Source organism: Oryctolagus cuniculus, chromosome 12, assembly GCF_051225735.1.
Source record: "Oryctolagus cuniculus isolate XC-2025 breed Fujian yellow rabbit chromosome 12, ASM5122573v1, whole genome shotgun sequence".
Lineage (NCBI taxonomy): Eukaryota > Metazoa > Chordata > Mammalia > Lagomorpha > Leporidae > Oryctolagus > Oryctolagus cuniculus.
Window position 1 is genome coordinate 14,690,172 of NC_142878.1, and position 20,584 is coordinate 14,710,755.

The 20,584-nt window shown below is 43.7% G+C and overlaps 1 protein-coding gene across 3 annotated transcripts in view; it reads right to left on the bottom strand.

Moving 5' to 3' along the window:
* Positions 1-7,261: 7,261 nt before the first annotated feature.
* Positions 7,262-20,584, bottom strand: part of ATP10A (ATPase phospholipid transporting 10A (putative)) — a 181,331-nt gene continuing 168,008 nt past the window's right edge. For all 3 annotated transcript variants that reach the window (XM_089309245.1, XM_089309244.1, XM_089309246.1), the window contains 6 exons: positions 16,369-16,494; positions 11,924-12,124; positions 9,483-9,563; positions 9,300-9,404; positions 8,710-8,897; positions 7,262-8,572 (listed from right to left, as the gene is read on the bottom strand). In XM_089309245.1, the coding sequence (XP_089165371.1) occupies positions 7,954-8,572; positions 8,710-8,897; positions 9,300-9,404; positions 9,483-9,563; positions 11,924-12,124; positions 16,369-16,494 (1,320 nt within the window). In that variant the 3' untranslated portion in view covers positions 7,262-7,953. The remainder of the gene's footprint in view (positions 8,573-8,709; positions 8,898-9,299; positions 9,405-9,482; positions 9,564-11,923; positions 12,125-16,368; positions 16,495-20,584) is intronic.

Here is a 20,584-nt window from a genome sequence, read left to right on the forward strand (position 1 = left end):
TCAGGAAGAGAAAGAAGGTGGTAGTTGGGGCTGGCGCTATGGTGCAGCAGGTTAACACCCTGGCCTGAAGCGCCAGCATCCCATATGGGTGCCAGTTCGAGACCTGGCTGCTCCTCTTCCGATCCAGCTCTCTGCTATGGCCTGGGAAAGCAGTAGAAGATGCCCCAGGTCCTTGGGCCCCTGCACCCATGTGGGAGACCCAGAGGAGGCTCCTGGCTCCTGGCTTCGGATCGGCACAGCTCTGGCCGTTGCGGCCATCTGGGGAATGAACCATCGGATGGAAGACCTCTCTCTCTGCCTCTCCTCTGTGTAACTCTGACTTCCAATAGATAAAATCTTTAAAAAAAAAAAAAAGAAGAAGGTGAAATAACAAATCTACACAACTCAGCTGCTCTGAGTATGGACTTCTGTTTATGATAAGCGATTAATTTGCTCAAAGTAGACAGGAAGCTTACCATAGTATCTTCCTTGGTCTTACTTTGTATCTGTGCCCCTGGCCAGGTCTTTTTAATATTCATGGCAGATCCGCCTGGGCTGCCTAGTATGTTTTTGAATTTCTGAACATATGGAATCTTTCCTGGAGCTATATGATCTTTCTTTCTTCCTCCCCATTATTTGACTTTGAAAAGCAGAATTAAAATATATAAAATTAAGATGTAGCCTCTTCTAAAATAACTAAATGATAAGCTGGGAAGTATTAATTTCTACAGGTGTAAGTGCATATTCCTGGGGTATTGTAGAAGGAGAAATTGGTTCCTGAACTTGACCATTCCCTTCTTGCCTCTCATAGCCAAGGTTGCTGTCACCTCCATCAAGAGTATGTGGGGAGGTGGAAACCAGAAAGGTTCTCAGTGAGAATCTGGGGCTTCTATGTTATTTCAACAAGAACTAAAGAGGCTGAAACTCGTTATAAAGAAAACACAAGAGTTGCCAAAAATTTGCCCGTGTAGAGATGGTAACTAAACTCTGTCATGACCGTTGTGTGTGGGTGTGGGCACAGACCTCAGGTAGTTCATAAAAGTAGCAGGCAGTTCTCCTGGCAAAGTTGGAGGCACATCATGTCCTAGTTGGGACTGGGCTTGGTGAAGGAGTATTTTATTTATGCCATCCGGTGTCTGAACCATGTCATACACTTTCCACCTAAGGCCTGCAGCTGTGGTTTTATTAATGAGGACCAGAGGAAAGTAATAGCATTGTAAGTGTCTAGAAAATACTTTTCTCATTTTCCTTGTTCCAAAACACTTGCCTCACATTGGGTACAAACCAAGTTTAAATTGTTCAAAAGAGTTTCAGTACACTTAAGTACAAACACAAGAAATCATTAATTAAAAAAAAAAAATACACAGGTCTGACATTAAGTTCGAACTGGCTAGGTTAAGACCAAAAAGGATTTGTAACAGGCAGATCCCGTGGGCAAGGATTTGTGTAGTAATAATCTCTGCAACAGAGAGGCGCATGCAGTGCAGAGCAGAGGCCACCCTCATAGACCTGGTTTCCATTTGGAGTAAGAAGAAATGACGGGGACTGAGAGGGATGCAAGTGGTCACGGTTGCCTTCATGGCTCTCCCAGACCACCAAATACCATTGCCTCAAAAAGAAAAAGAAGTTGATGGTGACAAAGTTGATTTTTAAATGAAAGTTTATTTATCTGAGAGGCACAGAGAGAGAGAGAGAGAGAGAGAGATATCTCCTGTCTGCTGGTTCCCTCCAAAGGCATGCAATAACTAAGGCTGAAGGTGGGAGTCAGGAACTCAATCCAGATCTCCCATGTGAGTATCAGGGACTCAAGTAGTTGAACCCTCAGCTACTGCCTCCCAGGGTGTGCATTAACAGGAAGCAGAATCAGGTGTGGAGCTGAGACTCAAACCCAGACACTCTGATATGGCATAAGGGAGTCTTAACTGGCACCGTAACTGCTAGGCCAAATGACCATCATCCCACATAGTTGGTTTTCTACAAATGCACCCCATCTGTGAATGTGAGAAGCTTGCCTTAGACATGTGTTTTCCCGTAATGGCAACACTTAAGGAAAGTCTGCATACCTTTGAGGGAACAGTTTTGAACAAGGAGGTTATTCCACAGAGATGTAAGAAAAGCAAGACTAGGGTAAAACTAAGTCACAGTGCTAAGACCAGTGCACGGTGTGAGGGGCTCAGGCAGTGGATTATGGAGCTCACAGTATCCCTTCTTGGAGGTACAGGGGCAGAGGCAGGGATGTAGCAGAACCAGGTGAGTGGAGAGGGTGCCGACTTAGCCAATGAAAGCAAGGGACACAGCATCTTCTCTGCTTCTTTCCTCAAAGTCTCTCTCCCTGCTCCCCTCGCCACATATTGCCCACTGTCTCCTCTCTGGCCTATCCTGAAGGAGACATCTTTGTCTACCAGTTACATCAAAGGATATGTGGCCTCAGAAGACCTTGAATTGGGCCTGTATTTTCTGGTCATAAATACAGAAACAGTCACTAATGATCCTCTAGTTCCTACATTCACCCCCACCCCATTATATACACTCTATGTTTCTATAAGGCACTGAGATAAGATCTGAGTGTATTAGTGATTTTTCTACTTCTCCTTCTACAAGTTGTAGTTTCATGTAATTGAAACTATTGTTGGACCATTCAGGATTGTATGTCCTCCTGAGAAACTGATCTTATCATCATGTAAAGTCCCTTTTATGTCTAGAAATCTACTTTGCTGGGAATTAATATTACCTTTCTTACACATACTGTCTGTATGTTATATATTCTTTCTCATCATTTTACTTTCAATCTGTCTTTATACATCACATGCCTATAGATGGGTCTTTTTTAAAACCTAGTTTGAAAATATTTCTCTTTTAGTTGAGGTCTTTAGTCCACTTACAGTTAGTGTAATTATTGACATGGTTAGTTGAAGTCTACCATCTTGCTATGTGTTGTTTTATTTGCTTATCTATTTCTTGTTCCTTTGTTCCTCTTTTCTCCCCTAACTTTGTAGGGGGAGTCATATGAACAAAATAATATATACATTTTCAGTTTGTTTTCTTCTTTAAGAAAAGCTGTAGGGGCCAGCATCATGGTGTAGTTGGTAAAGCTGTTGCCTGTGGTGCCAGCATCTCATATGGGCACTTAGTTCGAGTTCTGGCTGCTCCATTTCCTATCCAGCTCCCTGATAATAGCCTGGGAAAGCAACAGAGGATGGCTTAAATGCTTGGGCCCCTGCACATATGTGGGAGACCCAGGAGAAGCTCCTGGCTCCTCGCTTCAGATTGCCTGAGCTCCAGCCATTGAGGTCATTTGGGGAGTGAACTAGTGGATAGATCTTTCTCTCTCTTTCTCTGTAACTCTGCCCTTCAAATAAATAGATAAATCTTAAAATAAGCTATACCTCTTTACACTATGATTTTTGCTAATTTATTTTTAAAGGTTATTTGGAAAGCAGTTACAGTGCAGGTAGAGAGGGATCTTTCATCTGCTTGTTCACTCCCCAAATGGCTGCAATGACCAGGTCTGGGCAGGCTTAAGTTAGGAGCCTGGAACTCCATATAAATTCTGACATGGATGGTAGGGCCCAAATACTTGGGCCATCTTCTGCTGCCTCTCCAGGTACATTAGCAAGGAGCTGGATCAGAAGTGGAGCAGCCAGGACTCAAATCGGTACTCATTTGTGTTGCTGACATCGTAAGAGGCAGTTTAACCCACTGTGCCACAATGCTGGCCCTATCATTTTTATTTTTAATGGACATGCATCCATGATTTTTTCTTAGTAATTCTGATATCAAATATGGCTTGGTTCTGGTGAGGATCCTGATTTCTAGCTATGAAAATATGTTCTTAGTGCCCGGAAGTTTCAGTATGAAGGGACTGAAATTAAGGACTTCCATCTCCAGCATAGAGTGATACTAAGATTTAATAATGAGAGCTGGAAGCTCAAATAGAGCTTGCAACGGTAAAATAAAGTTAGTAGGAGTGACCTTTTCTTTTTTAGTAATGCAAGTCATGGACAGCCTGATTAATTTGGGTATCAATGATTTGTTACTAACCAAGAATTACACACACACACACACACTCTATCTCAAGGAGCTAATAATTTGGAACAGAAGATTCAGGCATTTATGGGATGGAAGCATACCATTTTTATCATCTTCTTGTTCTTGCTCTTATTTTTTTTTTTTTTAACAAAGTGTGGCCTATCCTAAAGAATAGAATTCTACAACTAGAAGGACTTCATTAGTCATTTACCTGGACTAATTTTTCAACTAGGAAAAAGGATTCCAAAGAGGAGATATTTTGGGGTTCACAGTATCCCTGTGGCAGAGCCAAAACCAAAGTTCCAATTTTGTAACACTCTGTTATCTAGTTTCCACCTGTGCACTATGGTGTTTCTCAGTAACCAAAATCTAAAAACAAATGCTGATGGAGATAGGAACCCACTGGATACAATGAATCCAAGAGGCAGGTGTCACACTAAGTTAGAGTATCCTTTGGCATTATTTAACAGCATGGGGTACTTACCACCAAGGTCAGCATATACAAGGGGTCTTCAAAAAGTTCATGAAAATATGAAAAATTTATGCATAGATGTCCCATTTTTTAAATCAAAATAAATCTATTTTTCAATTCCATTTTCTATGAATTTTTGAAATACTCTCATACTGCATGATGGGGGTAGAATCATTTTATTAATTTTGGAAATACCTAAACAAAGAAACAAAAATAAAAAGGGCTACAAAGATTGTGTCTTGAAAATAGCACCCATATAGTATTTCTAACCTAGGAACAAGACACGCCTTTGTGGTTAAGACTTTGGTTAACATCTTCCTTAACTCTGGGAGTTGTCTTTATACTTACTAAGATTGTTCTTTAGCATTTTAATTTTTGTAACTGTTGATGTTATGTTGGTGAATGAAATCTTTTTCTACCCCATTATGATATCTGACTGGCTTTTGTTGCTCTGTAGAAAAGATGTGATTTGTTTTACTCATTATGAGCCAATGTATTTCCTCATTTTATTAGTTCAAAGAGCCTTTTATTCATTTGAATTGTTCTGGAATATAATATCATGTGTAAGTAGTGGTAATTTGGTTTCTACCATTCAAATTTTCATTCTTTTAAAAAATTTGTCTCATTGCATTAGTCAGAAATTCCATATAATATTAACTGTTGTAACAAGCAACTTTATCTCTGATTTTAACACAAATATCTTGAGTGTTTCACTATTATCATTTATTTTTTGATTCAGCACTCACTGAGTGCATTCCAACTGCTAGATTGTGTTCAGTGCCAGGAATACCAGGTGAATACACTATACAACCTCTGAGAACGTAAAATCAATGGATTTCGACTTTGAAATAGACATGTAATGTCAAATAACTGGTCCAGCTATTTTGTTGCTCAGCAGAGTTGGCCTTCCTATTTTTAGACTTATCAGAATTTGCTAACATAGTTCACCCAGTGCTTATCTGAGATAATCATGAAGTGCATCCCCTATTGTGCTCATTTTGGGATCAGTTCATTGTGAGGACTGCAGATTTCCATGACTGTTCCTCACCTTGAAGAGCAGCACCTGCTGAGGCCATTTACAATGCTTATTTTTCTAAAGTGGCTTCAGTATGCACATTCCCAGTGCCACCGCTTGGATCCTTCTATTGCCCAAGAGGAAGTATAGACAGAGGAGTGTTGCTTGGAGAGCAGGTAAGTGGTGAGTACAGAGAAACCTGGAGGCTGAGGCATTTTAAAGCCTCGGTTACTCAGGTAAATGTGCTTTCAGGTCTTCTTGTTCTAACAATTATCCCCTTAATTCAGAAAGGAGTAGCACTGTGCACCTTCCCAGGAACATTCTTTTCATACTTGCTGCTCCAAGTACAGATGAGGTGGTATCAGGCTTGGAGGAGGAAGGATTGGGCCAGTGGTCACCTTCAGGCTGGTGTGCTGACTGTGGAAGCTGCTTCCCACTCCCCTCTGCCTCCCCCATTTGACATGACTCAGACATTCCTCCAGGCACGCACTCATGCAACCTAGGCACTTTGGAGAGAAGCAGACCTGTCTCCCACTGCAACAGGGAGCCCCGCTCAGAACATTCCTTGCCATTTGCTGGTAATCATTTGTGAGACCATTGTGCAGCCCATGCAGGAGGAGGCTGAGGAAAACAGGGCTCTACGTGGGGTGTGGAAGAGGCGCCTTCTCTCCCCTCTGTGTAGTGTGATGTGTGCATACGGCCTGGGGTGACTCAGAGGCTTTCCAGAAAGCTAAGGGACCCGACCAGGGAAAACAAGTCTTGGGTCCTAATCTTTTTGTGATGCTGTAACAGAACTCCTGAGAATGGATAATAAGGAACAGAACTTTATTTCCTCACAGTTCTGGAGGTGAGAGGTCCAAGATCAAGGCACCTGCATCTTGCAAGAGTCTTCTTGCGGCCACCTCACATGGCAGCAGGTGGAAGGGCACCAGCATGAAATGACTCCCACAAGCCCTATTTTACAGCAGGATGAATTCATCCACAAGGGCAGAGCCTTCATGGCCTAAATACCTCCCCAGAGGGCCCACCTGCCAAGACTGCTGATTGGGGGTTAAGTTTCAAATAAAGGAATTTGGGGGGACACACTCAAAATATCACATGTTGGATCTGTGTTGTTGAGTCCAATCAGCCTGAAGCCCACCCTATTCCTGGACGTGCAGACAGGGAGTTTGTGCCTTTCCTTTGTTTGACCAGAAGGAGATGCACTTTCTGTTACTTGCAGTGGGTCACATTCATTGAATAACCAGCCATTCTGACCATGTATGCTATGCTCAGGAATTCGTCCTCAGGTCCTTTGCCCCTTCTACACTGCTGTTTTCAGCAAGAGGTACCTGCAGGAGCCATAAGTCCCACACAGAAGACATCACACCCTACTAACTTCATATTCCCAATGCTGAGCACAGCAGGTGACTTATTGGTTTGACAAAATATAAAGAGAACTCAGAGAATAATTGCATGTAATTGTCTGATTTGTATCATTTCAGATTTTCCTTTTCTCTTTTTAGAGGGACAGAAATAGTGGCTCATTAGACAAAGGGCCTGAAGATAATTCCTGAAAAATCCTAGCTTCTTGGTGACAAGGGTCTGGTTGGTCTGGAAGCCTGGTGCACGGAGTGTGGTGTGATGGGTCGTATGGGCATCGTGGCTTAGATGCACTGAATCTTGTCTTCATAGCATCTAAAGCACTTGCCATGAAGAATTACCCTGCAGTATTCAGAACACTCCATGAGGTCACAACTTCACAAAACAGTGGCAACTACTGGACATGCTCTTTGCAAGGTGAAGGTTGTTTATTGCTTGTTATGAATTTAACAGGCAAAATGCTGCAGAGGGGCTGTCATACCTACAAGGTGATCTTCGTGAAATGCCTGCATAGAATTGGGCACCGGAATGAACTGCACACATGAATTCCTCTTCAGGTCTCACTTTCCCTTTTCTGGGTGAAGGGGAGCCCCAACCCTCCCATGTTGGTGGGATTGGAAGCCAGTGGGGGAATCTGCCTTGGGGGCCCAACACTCTCCCCTCCAACATCGACCCCTCTGTCCCACCGACGCCCATCTGAAGTTCACTGAATTCAATCACACACTTAAATTCGGGGAGAAAAAAGGTCATGCTTGTTGATAAAAACAATCATATTGCCTCTTCTTACAAAATGAGATGAAAAAATAAATCTAAACACACTTCTCAAGTGTCACTCTTCTTGAAACTTTTATATATGTTAAAGCTCTTATTTCTCTTCTCAATATACTCTACGTAGAACTTCAAAAAATAAACTTTCTTTGGTACCTCTCGTTTCCTGTGTTAGCCTTGGAAACGTTTAAAAAATACATCTTCCTAGAACTCTTCTGTGCAAATAATAAACATAAATAATATTCACATCTATGTCATATATATAAAAAAGGGCCATTTCAAGGTTTTCAGTGTGACTGCAGTCAGCCGTGGTCACTGGAAGGTGCTCCTAGAAGTAGTCCGTGGCGTGTCCCCGCAAGTCATGCAGGTCTTGATCTGGCTGCGGGGGTCTGGACAGGAACTCGCCGTCCCGCTTGTCCATCTGCAAACCACTTCGGGAGAACTGCAAGACACTGCCCAGCCCACTGACCAGAGACAGGGAGGAGATCCAGTTGAGGGAGCTGAAGTTGGGCAGGTTGAAGAGGGACGACAGGGGGGCTGCCCTGCCTGTACTGCTGGGTTTCCTCTTGGAGTCCCCAGGACAGTCTGCTGGCATATCCTGTCCTGGTGTGGAAGACTCTGGGGTCTGAGCACTCAGCCCCTCCGGAAGGGGGTCCTCCCTCACGGGCACACTCATATCCACCGCGCTGGGCTCCCCACTGGCCTCTGGGGAACAGGCCAGCTGCGGTGTGTGCCATGAAGCCTGGGAGGCAAAGTCCCCAGAGAGAGACTCGGAAGGGCCGATGGTCCTCTCTTCTGAGTCCTCGGTTCTCTGGTCTCTTGGGAGGGGCTCCTGAGCAAGGTTCCCTTTGGAAGTGCTGAGCTTCTTGGGGGTCTTCTTGGCCGACTGACGTCCCAGCTGAAGTGGGGTAGGGAAAAGACTCCCCTGGAGGGCTTTGAAAAACAATCTGGAAAGAGCACATTTAAAAAAAGAAAGTCAGACATTGTCATGGGTGGTGCCTTGCAGCTTCCCAAGGCTCATTCGGAGCAAAGGCAATGGGGACACTCAGAGCAAAGACTTGGATACACCACCTCGGATACGCACCTGGGCAGTAGCGCAGCAACAGGTGCTATGAGGCAAGTCAAGTAAAATAGGGGGTCGCCCAGTAATGTCTGCATGGTCCAATATGGGTTAGATGGAGGATAGCATGTCGCACAAGATGCATTGTACACCAAGGCCACGGAGAAGAATAAAAGGATACTGAAGCCACACGTTATCCAGTTGAGCCAGGTCTGAGATAAGAGAAAAAATAGGGGGGCTTTTATTTCAACTGAAAATGACAACAATGACATGAAAACAAATGTCTTAATCATCAATAAATGAGTGTGATGTTCTAAGTGCTTAGGAAAAACAAAGACCCTTGACATACACAGGTGGTGAGATGCAGTGGGCAGCAGAGGGCAAGACAAGAGGGCAAAGAGAGAGTGTGGAGGTGGAGGAGGTGAGAGAAGGCAGGGAGGAGCTAAGAGCTCCCCAGAAGTGTGAGGTGTGGGGCTCCCTATGTCAAGGTGCTCTGGATGGTGTCAGTTTCCTTCTTATCACAGTGAGGCTGGTGTTGCAGTCTCTTGTTTGCTCAGAAAACTTCTGGCTCTCCAGGCATCTGCAGCATGAGTGGCCATGCCAGTGACTCTTACCCAGGTTTTGGTTTCAATGCCCAGGTGCAGCAGGAAGGTGAACAGCGCGATGGCTGTGATGGGGGTCCCCCAGGTAAACATGTCCACTTCTGAGTCGTAATAGGCCTGAAAGACAGGGGCATCCCTTGTTTGTGGGCCCATGGATGCTGTCAGTGGGAAAAACTATACCACCTGTGCACTTACCAGGTAAGGAATGAAGAAGCAAACCAGGCTCTGGAAAGCAGCGTCTGCCATGTTTAACCAGAACGTACATGGCCGATATTCCTGGGACACAAACATACAAATTAAAAAAAAAAGCCAGGAGATTATAGATAAGTGCTTGTCTTGTCAAGTGAAGTTTTCTGGTATGCCAGAGCACCATGGCACAGGCAGTCACGCAAAGCTTGCCAGCTTAGGACTTCCGGAGAGCTGAGGCCCCCATCTGGCTGTGAACAAACAAGTACATAGATGCTCATGGATGATTTGCAGCTGGGTCGCTTACTGGGAGCCTTTGTACAAGAAGAGCTGCAGTCATTCCAGGTTGACAGTGAAAACATGAAACCACTTTCCAAGTCTATCAGGGAATGCCCCTCTTGAGTAGGAAGAGCACCTGTTATTCTGAGCGTTCTGTCAAGTCTGAGTTTTCCTATTTCCCCTACTTTTTGAAATTTTGTCTCCCTTTGTGGTGAGTCACTGAAAATGTGTTTTTTTTTTTTTTTTTGAGAAGATCTATTTTATTGATAAATTGGACCAGTGGCTGATCTACATTTTGTCTTAGGACAGAAGAATCTGACATAAGAATTCACTAGTTCAGTGAGTTGGTACAAAATTTTTACCTGCCACGTAACCAAATTAGAAGAGTTACCCTGATTTTATTTTGGACAAGAAGTCAAAAGAAATACTTGATTGACACCTGAACCTTCAGTTTCTCCAACACTGATTACTGTGGGAATGATGGTAGAATTGCATGTTAGTGATGACATACAAATCTATTTTAACCCTTAACTATTCAGACATAGTTTTTCTTTCATTCCCCATGTTTGTAAAATGTCTTGTTTCTATCTTGTACAATTAGATTTCTCTAAGTGAGGCTATAGGGGTATTCTCTATATTACTCATTAGCACTGACCAGTTTGAATATATCACAAAATGTCTTACAACATCAATGCCTTAGTTGAAATTTATTTTGTTTACAACTATTGTGAGGAGATCAAGAACTAAATTTTACAGGACAATCTTTTCTTCACTCTAAAAGAAACATCACTGTGATACGATTGCTTCCTTTGGCATTTGTTTTTTTCTCAATTTTTGTTTTTAATTAATTAGTGATTTGTATATGTTATTATTTTCATTTATTGTTTTTAATATATATTTTATTTAAGTTATACAAGCTTCATATATTTCCTTCATATCATTATAGGAACATGGTGGTATTTCCCCCCACCACGCCCCAAACCTTCTCCCTTCCCCTCATATTCTCACTCTCAATCCCTCAATTTCCACAATGATCTTTTTTTCTTAGTACATTTAACGCTTGTATAGTGAACACTACCCTAAGAGAAAGAGTTCAACAAATAGTATGTAGAGAAAACAAAAGAAAGCAAAATAAAACACTGTTCGTCAAAAAAGAGACAAGGGCTACAAACATCACCAACTGTCAAAATGTCTATTTCACTTCAATACATTATATTTCAGGTACTCTGCTCATTACCTTTGATCACTGAAAACATATGATATCTGTCTTCTTGGGACTGGCTTATTTCACTCAGCATAATGGTTTCCAGTTGCGACCATCTTGTTGCAAAAGACAGGATTTCATTTTTTCTTACAATTGAGTAGTACTCCATAGTGTAAATGTAAGTGGGTCTTAACCTTTAAACTTAGATGATGGATGCATCCTAATGTTAAAATTTAAAAGCCCTAAACCCACAGGCAATGATAGCCTGGATGTAGAAGAATGGAGGTTTCATTATCTGGGTGACCAAATTGGTTTGTGGCCCTGCTAAAGTCTCCAGACAGCTGGTCAGATCCTGGCCTGCAGCTATGCAGAGAAGGCAGGAGAATTTACTAAGCACTGGAAAGTGCTGGCTACCCTCTTCCTTCTGGTCACCTAACTCCACAGGACAGTGTCTTCGTCCTGAGTCAGGTGAGGACACTGAAGCCTGATTAAGGATATGAGTTCCCCTCATGTGACAAGGTACATCAAGGGAACAAGCAGAAGCCTCCTCATCTGTCCAACCTGTGGCCTTTGCATGCCGCCAGAAGCAGCTGGCTGTTAGTGTGTCAATCTACGCAGGATATTGATAGCAACATACACCTGTTCTTTCAATACATCAACAGTTTCCCTGTCGGTTTGTCCTCTTGTTAACTCCCATTCACAATAAATCAAGTCTTTTTGTTTGATTTTGTAGAATCCCACCTGGGCCTCAGTCACACTTGTGACTTTCAGACCCCAGGAAGGGCTCCCTCCTTGGGCTCCTGGAAATCTGGGGAGTGAGAATAGTTTTCACTCCCTATACTAAATGCACTGCCAGGCCCAAGTAGACAGAGTCCATTTGTCTTCCCAAAGGTCAGAGTTTAGACTTCAACAATTTGTCCACATATCCACTGATAGGGAGACAGACTTTGAAGGGTTGGGTCCTAACCTCCATGTTCTGGCCACTCCTGTAGAGCTGCGGCTCAGACAGCAGCACCCTGGCCGGCACATCCTTGTCTAGCACCCCAGTCACAAGCTGGGGAAGCGATGAGAAGAGCAGGTTAAAGAAGATTAGATACCACTGGTCAATCATGGCAGATGCAGAGAAACCACAATAAAACTGGAACCAAAACAGGAGGCCCACGAACATCTGCAATCAAGAAAGGAAGAATGAGAACAGGCACCTCTTTAGATGCCCTTGCAGAACCTCACCCAAAGGATCTAGGAGGTTTGCAGAGTTTTCTGTAAAGAAGACATTGACAGGCAGCAGTTTCTACCAAAGTCAGTGTCAACTTTGAGCCCCGGTGTTGGCCTCTGCCTGTCCCTCCTTGTACTTCTCCCCTGCATCATCTTCCTTGGAGGACTTGGCTGTGAGAACGTGGACTTCCCAGGAACAGCCTTTGCGGGGAAGAGGTTTTGTGTCTGAAGAGTCACAAGTCATTCAAGGTTTGACAGGAACTGTTGGGCTGCTCGCATTTCAGAAGAGCTGGTAGGATATGAATCTGGGGCTTTTTCCCTGGTGCCTCTCCTTTGTTTGTGACTCTAAGCAAAACCTATGGGTGGCCACATCACTGTGTCTCTCTTTACCTTTTTCTTTTTTTTTAATTAAGATTTATTTTTATTTGAAATGCAGTTACAGAGAGGCAGAGGCAGAGAGAGGGAGAGAGAGAGAGGTCTTCCATCTGCTAGTTCACTCCCCAAATGGCTGCAATGGCCAGAGCTGGGAAAATCTGAAGCCAGGAGCCAGGAGCCAGGAGCTTCTTCTGGGTCTCCCACGTGGGTGCAGGGGCCCAAGGACTTGGGCTATCTTCTGCTGCTTTCCCAGGCCATAGCAGAGATGGATTGGAAGTGGAGCAGCCAGGACTTGAACCAGCACCCACATTGGATGCCAGCACAGCAGGCAGTGGCTTTCCCTGCTAAGCCACAGTGCCAAATCCTCTTTATCTTTTTCTTTTTTTTAAAAAAAAAAGATTTATTTATTTATTGAAAGTCAGAATTACAGCAAGAGGGGTAGAGACATGCACACAGAGAGAGATATGTTACATCTGCTGGTTCACTTCCCAGATGGCAGCAAGGGACAGCGCTGGGCCAGGAGTCAAGAGCTGTGTCTCCCATGTGAGTGGCAGAGGCCCAAGTACTTGGGTCAGCCTCTGTTGCTTTTCCCAGGCTGTTAGCTGGGAGCTGGATCAGAAGTGAAGCAGCCAGGACTTGAGCCAGCATCTACATGGGATGCTGGCATTGATGTGGTAGCTTTACTAGGTATGCCAAAATGCCAGCTCCCCAAAGCATTCTTACACTGATTAGCTGTGCAACTTGGTACAGTTTTCTTATCCATTGCATGGGCAAATCAGTGATACTTACCTATGAAGTCGTGAGAATTAAAGGACTTAATGTATTTAAAGAACTCACCAGAGTTCCTGGCATACTGCAGGTACTCATCCATGCTATATTCTTAGCTGTCAGCAGTTTTGTTATTTCCTTTGTTTAAGGCTCAAGCAGGGCCAGTGTTCTTACCCCACTTAGAGAAAGGAGATTGAGGTTCCAAGATGTTAAATGACTTGGCCATCCTCAAAGCATGAATAATGAACCCAACATGTTCCAACACAGATGGGTTTGCCTGGGGGTCTTGGACATGTTTAAAAAAGGACAATGATTCAGGGAACATTCTCTGTTGGGCACAAGGTCTAGGTTTTGGTTCTGGAGTTGTAACTATCAAAAATTTATTTATTTACAGAGAGAAAGAGAGAGAGAGCAATGCCATCTTCTGCTAGTTTATTCCCCAAATGTCCACAAAGATCAAGGCTGGGTTAGACTGAAGCCAGAAGTCAGGAACTCAATTCAGGCCTTCTATATAGGTGCTAGGGACTCAATTTTACTTGAGGAATCACCTGCTGTCTCCTGGGGTACACACTAGCAGGAAACTGGAACCAGAAGAAGCTGAAACTCAAACCCAGGCACTCAGATACAGGATGCAGGTGTTCCAAGTGGTGTCTTAACTGTTATGTAATGCTTATGCCACTATCCATCTTGTTGATCTTGACTCAGTCTCTTGACAACTTCTCTGAGCTTTGGTTTCTTGACCTGAAAATGGCTTGTTGTAAAGATTAGAAGAGGAGGCCAGCGCTGTGGTGTAGCAGGTAAAGCCGCCACCTACAGTGTCGGTATCCCATATGGGATCCGGTTCGATTCCTGGCTGCTCCAATTCCAATCCAGATGCTTGCTAATGGCCTGGGAAACAGAGGAAGATGACTCAAGTGCTTGGACCCCTGCACCCAAGTAGAAGACCTGCAAGAAGCTTCTGGCTCCTGGCTTCGTATCAGCCCAGTTCTGGCCATTGCAGCATTGAGGAATGAACCCACGGATGGAAGACCTCTCTCTCTTGCTCTCTGCATCTGTTTCTCTGTAACTCTGTCTTTCAAATAAATAATCTTTAACAAAAGATCAAAAGAAATAATAGTCTGTGTTGATATAACCTGCAATGACATGTATCTTTCAAGCTCTGTGTCCATCTGTAATTTAAACCTCTTATTATGCAACTTTGCCCCTCTGCACTTAAAAGCTGGCAAAGATTTTCTCATTGACTTTCTTCTCTTTCTTCCTCCCCCCGCTAACTTTCTCTCACCCACCCTGACAGGTTTAGCCTAATGAGTCACCGATGGGCAAATGGAGTCAAGAGGAGGTAGATAAGTACTCAGATAATTGAGTTTTTCTTTTTCCACTGTAGTACCAAAAAGCTTTTTTCCCAAAACACTGTTGCTATGGAAACTGTTCTTCTCTGTTCTTTATTGGACGGAAGGCCAATTTATTCCTAAAACTAATGAATTTCTCCTTCTAGGAGGCAGAGTGATTATCCTTGAACTCCTCACAGAGATTAATGCTTGTTTAATATTCCATCTTATATGGAATAAAAACAGGTACCCCCCCTTCTCCTCTCTGCGCCCTCCAAGGAGGACAACTACATGGAGGAAGGCAGCTGGGCCCAGTCCAGGAGGCCACTCTGGACTTTGGTGCATATGAAATGTGGAATGGTTTACGCTAAAACTTCTCACTACCCCTCCATCTGAGAAATTCTAATTGATACCTACAGAGATCAGCTGGCTCAACTCCTGTGTTTTCATAAAAAAAAAAAAAAATTCCAAAGAAGGCACATTTAGACAGTCACTGACTTAACAACGGTTCAATTTACAAATTTTGGACTTTACAATAGTGTGGAAATGATAAACATTCAGTCGAAACCATATTTTGAATCTTGTGTTTGGATCTGTTCCTGGGCTAGCCACACAAGGCCCTGTCCTCTTTGGCGATGGTGGAAAGTGGCAACTGTCAGTCAGTTCTACAATCACAAGGGTGAACATCTGATACCCTGCAGCATGGTGTGCTGATGGGCTAGGCTGTTCAGCCGGTTAGCTGCACCACGAATATTTTTGAAATGATATTTCCAACCTACAGTGGATTTACCTGGACATAAGCCCATCATTAAGTCAAGGAGCACAGGTGACTTGCTTGGTTTCCTACAATTAATGGGTGACAGAAAAAGGGCTGGGGTTTCCCCAGCTTAGTCACCTATTTCTGTGGGAGGCAGGAACCTGACGCTGTGCAACTGTGCATTTGAGGCCTCACCCAGCTGGAGATTTAACATCAAGGGGGAGGAGTGAAGCAGCGGGACAAGGGCAGAGCGGCATAGTTCTCCTTGGATGTAATCCCAGGCACAACCTACTCTGACTTAATTTCTAGGACAAAACCTATCAAATTAAACGCTCCTTGACTTGTTCTGAGCATCTGTATGTGTTTTCCTGAAGTTTGTAAAAACGACTGTGAGGGAAGGGATGGGAGAGGATGACAATAGAGAAGTGAGGGTAAGATTTCATTACGAACACTTAAGAACATGAATGAGAGGAGTACTGGAGTACTGAGGGGAGTTTAGAGTTATTATAGGGAGTTTTCTAAGAAACTAGAAAAAATCTACCTTTTAATTGATTTCATTTTATTCTTTACTTAAAAGAGTACAGGATAATCTTGACATTGGAGAACTGGTGTCTGGACAATTAGATTTACAGGATTACACTGGAAGGTCATGAACCCAAGAGTTAATTTACTTGGTCTCCTTGTTTGTGCATTCAGCTGCAAGTCATCAGAGGCAGAAACCACAAGGAGGAACCCAGCTGCTTCACAGCAGATTTCTAGAGGTCTCTTGTAAGTGGGGCAGCGTTCTGAGACGGCCATGTGGTTTACCCCACATAGCTATGAAGATGCCTGTCTGCCAAAGACTTAGTAATGAAAGAATCAAGAGTTAAATTAGGATCCACATGAAATGCATCATTCAGGTGATGGTCCCATGAACGAATCTCAGACTTTTCAACTGAAAGCATCCGAAGACCAGCATCCAATACCTACCGTGTTTTTGTAGAAGAAATACAGCACCATGTTAGCAAGACGGGAATAGCACCAATGTCCGTGAACAATTAAGAGTCTCTCCAGGTATCGGAATCTTGGCACTGCAAAGTCGCTGGCCATCACTGCCTTGAAAGGAAGAGGAATTCCTGTTATTGGGGATGACTCACACAGCAAAAGGTCTGTCTTATTTCCTCCAAATTGTGAGGCAAAATATGGATGGAAAACTCTAGTCTCAAACAGTGTGAGTGTGGCTGGCCAAGGGATCCTCTGCTACTGTCTCTCTTTCCGTTCACCGCGTTTAAACAAAGCCAATCTCCACACACCCTCCAGTCAAGGGATACCACTTTATAGGATTCATTGAAGGTTTCTAACACTGCATGTGTAATTAACGCGTCTAAAAAGTTGACTTTGCTTTTATTTTTCTCCCATGCTGTTTTTAACAAACAATAAACCCAGAGATGCAAGAAGTTTCCCTGCCTTTCTCCATAGCCCACTCCACCCACCAAGCTACAGTCCTCTGAGTCAGACCACACTTCCAATCCTAAGATGAACCCAAACCGCCCCTTTCATCTGCAGCAGAGACAGATGTTCTTGTAGCCTGGAAAGCATATTTCGTGTCCTTTCCCCCAGGAGCCACGCAGATGAGGGGGCAGGCATGGACTCCCTGAAAAGTCAGTCCCAGGATGCCACCTACAGGCAGTGGACAGTGAGCAGAAAGCCACGGCGACAGCAAGCCTGCTTCCTCTACAGACAGGGGAGAAGCCTGGGTCGGAGCTTCCCTCTCGCTTGGTTGAGTTTTGTGCTTTACACAATTAAATTAACCAGGCCACACCAAAGCCATGGAACTTTGTCCCCAGAATAAACTGGCATTCACCATATAATTTTCATCATGCAGAACAAAAGATCCAACAAAATGGTATGAAAAGACAGCTTTCTGCCTATCTTCAGAGGATGAGTCAACTCAAAACTATCAATGTGCCTTTAACACTTAACTGATTTTCCTGTATTCAAATAACACCCAGAAAAGAGTAAATTATGCTTGAAATGGGACAGCACTATTGCACAGTTGTCCTTCAGTATCTTTGTGGGATTGCTTCTGCTTACCCCTATGGATAACAAAATTTCTCAAGTCCCTTATGTAAATGGCATAATATTTGCACACAACCTATGCGTGTCCTCCCATATAGATTAAATCATCTCTAGATGAACTATAATACTTTATACAGCATAAATGATAGGTAAATAGATATTATGCTGTATTATTAATAGAGAATGACAAAAAATCTACCTATGGTCAGTATGGATGCAATTATTTTTTGCAAATATTTTTCAATCCATGGTTGGTTGAGTCTACAACACAGAAAGTAGGAATATGGAAGGTCCACTGCATGTGATTGAAAAGTTTAAAACCTTAGAATATCAACTTTCTGAACCACGAGATCAAGATTTCAAAGCGAATGTCTCTATACCTCTTCCTGTGAACATATTTGTATAGGGATTTCAAAGCCTTCTGAGTATTAATTCTTCATTCAGTTATCCCATTATTCATTCTCTAGAAAATCACTTGTCAAGCTCCCACTGTTACCTACATGGACCTAGAGATGCAGAAACCATAAGGCATCATCCCTGTCCTCCACGGAGTCACTCTAAAAGCTCAGCCAAAAGAGGCATCTGTGAAAGGAGGTCAGTGGGCCCACAAGGAGCCCTCCAGATCGTCTCTCAAGAGGAGATCCAAATGCTCAAGACGGATTGCAGGTGCAAACCTCCTGACGGGGTGTGCCTGGCTGTTTAGTCTTCTGCTCCTCTTTTCCACCCCCAATCTGGTCTCAAACACAATGCTTGTCCCTCTGTCCAAGTCGCCTCTCCAAATGTCCCCAGCTGCTCCGGATATCCCATGGGAACCAAGGTGGAAGCTGCTGTGTTTCCAGCCAGTGCTTGGCTTTAGGGCAGGGGTAGGAAAGTCTGGCCTGCAGACCTTATAAGGTCTGTGAAATCATTTGGTCTAGCTCTGCCAAGGCAACTGCAGCTGTGGGTAGAAATTCAGAAAGTCTAAGGAGGCTAATTTTAAAGTTGATAGTTTTGTATGGCCCGTACATGATGTTATAAGCATCCAAAAGGCCCTTGGCAGAAAAAGCTCCTCACTCCTGCTCTAGGGGCTGCTCAACAAATACAGAGGCTCAAGAGACAGAGCTGCCTGGCAGATGCAGGCTCCCTGCCTGGAGCAGCCTCCACACTGGGCGGAGCTGGGGAGCACCTTGTCATCCTTGCCCATCCTCCATGGCTCAGCGCCCATCACTGACGTCCTGCTACCGCAGCATCCTAGTGTCTGTCTCGGGGTGCTCAGCACAGCGTCCCTTCACTCACTGGACCGACATACAAGCAACAGGGTCAGATTCACCTGGACACTCACACATAAGAAAAAGCATGAAGGCTTAGCGTCATCTTACACAATGCCTCCTCAATAAGGAAGAAGCTTTAAATAAATACAGAAGCATCCAGCCACACCTGACCTACAAGTTACACCTGCTCAAAGCATGTGCCTAATAGCTGTGCTGTTCCTATCACCTCTCACCTGGTCACAGATCACATATCCCCAGGGCTGGGGGCTTGTGCTTCTACCTTGAAAAGGAGATCAGTGGTGGCAGCTCAGTCCTTTCTCCTCTATGCACTTAGCATTAGCCTTTTTGATACTGAATGTATTTATCTGATGAGTTTACTCTGCATATGAGATTGAAGGGCGCTTCCCTCATCAGTTTTTTACATCAGGTGGTAGTGAAAAACAGAGGCAATGCTGAAAAGTCAGAATGAATAAACTATTTCATTCATTCCTTAAACAAAATGCTTCCTGAGCTTCCCCCACATGCAGGGCACACTGAGAAGAGGCAAAGGTGAGTCAAACAAGAGCTCCCCATTTTCAATTTCACAGAGGAAACAAATGTACAAGTAACATAACACAGGTATTAAGTGAGATGTAAGTAGGAGCAGGGTAGGGGAGTGCTAAGGACGGGCCAAGATATTAGTACAGTTGTTGGCACTCTATCTGATGGTCTTAGACTCAGGGATTCAAACAACCATGGATCAAAAAGATTCAGAAAAGAGAAATTTGGGCCTGAACACATACTGACGTTTTTCTTGGTTGTATTCCCTAAACTATGTAGTCTGGCAACTATTTAACGTACTATTTACATCGCATTAGGTATTCTAAGTAATCTAGAGATGATTTAAATATGTGGGAGTGTGTGTCTGCTATGCATATAGTATGCTATTTTATATGAGGGACTTGAACAGGTGTAGATTTTAGTATCCATGGGGGTCCTATATCCAATCTTCCATGGAACAGCTGTACTTTGCTTCCAGCTGAGGACCTTCTAAGTGATTGCTTTTTTAACAAAGTAAAAAAAAAAAAGATGAAAAAAAGAAAAGAAAAACTAACAAGCTCTGCACAGGCCTGACACGAGGCAAGTGCTCAATAAATAATTACTGACTGGATGAAAGGATCAGTGAATGAATCAATCAGTGTGTAAATGGTGGTCAACATTCTGACTTCTGGAATAATAACACTGGATAAGTTGTTCTTTGAAGTCTCCACCCAGCTGAAAAATGTTGTGTTTCAAACTTAATCAAGTGTTGAAGTTGTGGTGATACCACATGCAAAAGAAGCTCATTTTTAATTGACTCATTTGTTCAGTGTCTGGATCACCCATCAAGAACGGACACAGTGACAAATGAAAATGGCAGAGCTTAGTTTTCACGTGAGTCGAAATGGTTACACTGCATTTTTATCATGATACTGCGTTCCAATGGCATCACAGCAAAGCCAGTTTTCCAAAAGGAATCACTATAGTGTTCAGAAGCGGTCAAGGGAATGTGTCCCACGGACCCACCATCAGGAGCCAGAGAGCAGGAGGTGACTCATCTGGCCTCTCTCTGAACCATTTCACAAAAATATACTTGTGGACATGCCACAGAAATATATAGGAAGACATCTTTATTCAACAATTTTTTTTTTTTGACAGGCAGAGTGGACAGTGAGAGAGAGAGACAGAGAGAAAGGTCTTCCTTTTGCCGTTGGTTCACCCTCCAATGGCCGCCGCGGCCGGCGCGCTGCGGCCAGCAGACCATGCTGATCCGATGGCAGGAGCCAGGTGCTTCTCCTGGTCTTCCATGGGGTGCAGGGCCCAAGCACTTGGGCCATCCTCCACTGCACTCCCTGGCC